The sequence below is a fragment of the Cucurbita moschata genome, unplaced genomic scaffold, assembly GCF_002738365.1.
Source record: "Cucurbita moschata cultivar Rifu unplaced genomic scaffold, Cmos_1.0 Cmo_Scf00016, whole genome shotgun sequence".
Lineage (NCBI taxonomy): Eukaryota > Viridiplantae > Streptophyta > Magnoliopsida > Cucurbitales > Cucurbitaceae > Cucurbita > Cucurbita moschata.
The window spans coordinates 4,004,625-4,007,608 of record NW_019268532.1 but is presented as its reverse complement, the minus strand read 5'-3'; the positions used below and the strand labels follow the sequence as shown (position 1 = coordinate 4,007,608).

General features: G+C 42.1%; 1 protein-coding gene across 1 annotated transcript; it reads right to left on the bottom strand.

The window, feature by feature from the left end:
* Positions 1-840: 840 nt before the first annotated feature.
* On the bottom strand, positions 841-2,918 carry LOC111454644 (pectate lyase-like). Its single transcript, XM_023096139.1, has 3 exons — positions 2,674-2,918; positions 1,603-2,254; positions 841-1,539 (listed from the first exon to the last, which is right to left on the bottom strand). Exons 1-3 carry the CDS (start codon positions 2,916-2,918, stop codon positions 1,066-1,068), a joined length of 1,371 nt encoding a protein of 456 aa, XP_022951907.1. The 3' UTR covers positions 841-1,065.
* Positions 2,919-2,984: the final 66 nt, after the last annotated feature.

Genomic DNA, 2,984 nt, shown 5'->3' with positions numbered 1-2,984 from the left:
TACCTGGAAAAGAAAAGCCATTTGCATCTTTCTTTTTCATCCATGCGAGCCACTCCTCATGTGTGAGTAAGAGGTATTTCTTCTCCTCTTTGTCTTCGTAGCCACGAAATCTCTCCTCATAGACAAAACGACCAACGACCTTCTCAGGCGACATGTTCTTGAGGTCGCCGAACTATTCGATAGAGGTAATAGTCTGCATGAATCTTGGGGGGAACAACTTCTTGATGTTGGAGATCTCCTCCACCAAGTCGTCTAATGAACGGATACCACTCATCAACTTCATGGTCAAGTCATTCATTAACTCACCGTCCTTCATGCAGATAGCCTCGAACTCGCTCTTCAAGGTCTACACCTTTACTTTCTTGACACGTTCCACACCCACCTGCATTGTTTGCGACGTCTCCTATGCTAACTTTGCTGAGTCCTTTGCCAGTATGAGAAGGACGTCCTCTAGACTGCTTGGAAGATGGCGGCAAGAGTCTGTCCTTACGCTCCAGACCATATTGCGTAGTTACTATCCGTGAGTAATAGGTAGTTACTATCCGTGAGTAATAGGTACTCTGAGCGTTACACTCCCCTCCCTTCCACTCCTTATCGTATCGTTGCCACATGTGTTCCATATCGTTGCCAAGGTTTAGTAGGCAACGAAATCACAAAGGGTCTTGTGTTCCCTCGTCCTTCCTATTTTCGTTTATCCTCATGTGGTGAGGTCATGAAGGCATTTGGAGTAGTGAAGGTGAGATCGTGAAGGTGTTTAGAGTAACTATAAATGCAAATTATACATTACAACCAAGTACAAATTATACATTACAATAATATAAAATTGAACACCAAATGAGATTTTAACAAACCACAACCAACACATTTTCATTTATTACATTTGGTAGAAGAAGATAGAAAAGAACAAAACATAAGAAAGGATTTGACAATTCATTTTGTCTTCCTTCTTCCTACAAAACTAGCGGCTGAGTTATTCAAACACACTTCATAAAAAAATAAAAAATAAAAAAAAAAACTAAAAGCCACCAAGAGATCAAGGAGTGACCAAAAATGGTGTAAATCAGCTTAGCATGGCTTGCCTACTTGACACTCAAGTGTACCAGCGAAGCGTGTAAGCCTTTTCACGTAGGCTCCTGGCTTGAATTTAATCATATCATATCTTGAGAAATCGCTCTTCTTCCCCTTGGTTTGATCCCCCGCCGGAACAAAGTACGCCCCGTTGATCATCAAATCTCCCTCCGACCGCCATGACCAATTCTTCCATTCGGACTCATCGGCATACTCTCTCTTCGTTATCTGTTTCGCGCTTGGGTTCGGAGGGGCTATGAAACGGTTCCCTTGGCTAACAATGGTGGGGTGCTGGCTGCCCCCAATGGCATACATAAGCCAATGAGTATAGTCATTATTAACCACATGGAAGAACCCAAATCTACACCTTGGCATTCTTTGCACCAATCCCCTCCCAAAATGGTTGAATGCTAGGGTTATTTGCATTATAGAATCTTCCTTATAGCTATCACTGGCTCCAAATAACATAACCTATACGTATAAAACAATTAGATTTGAAATGGGTTTGTGTTGAAAATGCAATCAAATTGATACCTCGTTATGGTGAGTAAAATGACTATTGGAAATTGTAATGGCAGTGGAACCCATAATGGCATCAATTAACCCGTCTTGGCAATTGTACATTGAAACATGATCGATCCAAATGTGAGAGCCTCCAAAGATTGAAATACCATCGCCATCGCTTTGTGTTCGGAACCCATAATGATCAAATGCATCTCTAATCATTCCACCAGATTTGGAAATAATGTCATGGATATGAAGGCCATGGATGATGATATTATGCACGAATTGAAGAGTGAGCCCTGCGCCGAAGGCTATGTGGACATTGAAGCCGCGGCCGTCGATGGTCTTGTTGCTTGAGATTATGAGCTCTTGGGACAGCCTGATGATCATGCTGCGCCCGAATATGATCCATCTTGGGCCGTTTTGGACAACCGCGTGGCGTAGGGTTCCAGGCTTGGGGTCGACTAGGTTTTCATCGGAGGCGTCTGTCACCACGTAAATGGGACCTCTCTTGCCGCCGATGGTTTGGTGGCCGAACCCTAATGGACATTCGGCTAGCTTTTTTCGATTCTTGTCCCAATTTGGGTCGCACCTCCAGCATCTGTCTATGGGGTTGGTCGCCAAGCATGGACCTCTGTATCTCCTCAAGCTCCTCCTTGAATTGTTGCTGTTCACTATCTCCCTTTAATTTAACATGGTATCAAAATATAGGATGGAAATCGAAATTGGTAGTTCAATTTAACATGGTAATGGAAATTAAAATTGGTGAGCGGGTTCAAAACAGGATGGGAATCGAAATGGGTGAGGATGGACATCACGGGTTCAAAACATGATGGGAATCGAAATGGGTGACCGTAATTTAATTTAACATGGTACCAAAAAGGATGGAAATCAAAATTAGGTGAGCTATACCAAAAACGGGATGGAAATCAAAATTGGTGACCGGTGTGTCAAATCAAAATTCGTGAGTGGCGTCAAAATAGGTGAGCAGTATCAAAATTGGTTAGCATAATTTAATTTAACATCGTATCAAAACACGATGAAAACCGAAATTAGTGACCATAATTTATATAAAAAATAGGATGAAAATCTGAAACTCACTGGCCAACGGCTGCGTTGAAGTTATCAGCAACGGAATCAGGGTCAGGATTGAAGGCCTTTTGAGCAGCCTTTTGAGCTTCAGCAGCTCGTTTTTGCCAATATTCATCAGCCTTTTCAAGATCGATTCCTTTATCGTTTATCTTATCAACTTCAACATCAGGTGTCTTATCGCCATCCGGAGGAGCATCGGAATATACGACCACAAACAGCAAGGAACAAAGAAACAAGGCTCTAAAAGGGATCATTGTGTGTGTGTGTGTGTGTGTGCGTGTGTTTTTTTTTTCTTTTTCTTTTTTTTTTTTTTTTTTTTT

Bases quoted from the DNA above. Each gene is read 5' to 3' on its own strand.
- LOC111454644 (XM_023096139.1), bottom strand. From the start codon at position 2,918: ATGATCCCTTTTAGAGCCTTGTTTCTTTGTTCCTTGCTGTTTGTGGTC. The intron at 2,255-2,673 runs GTGAGTTTCAGA...GTTAAATTAAAG, and splicing joins TTCAACGCAGCCGTTGGCCA to GGAGATAGTGAACAGCAACA. The intron at 1,540-1,602 runs GTATCAATTTGA...TTATACGTATAG, and splicing joins ATTTTACTCACCATAACGAG to GTTATGTTATTTGGAGCCAG.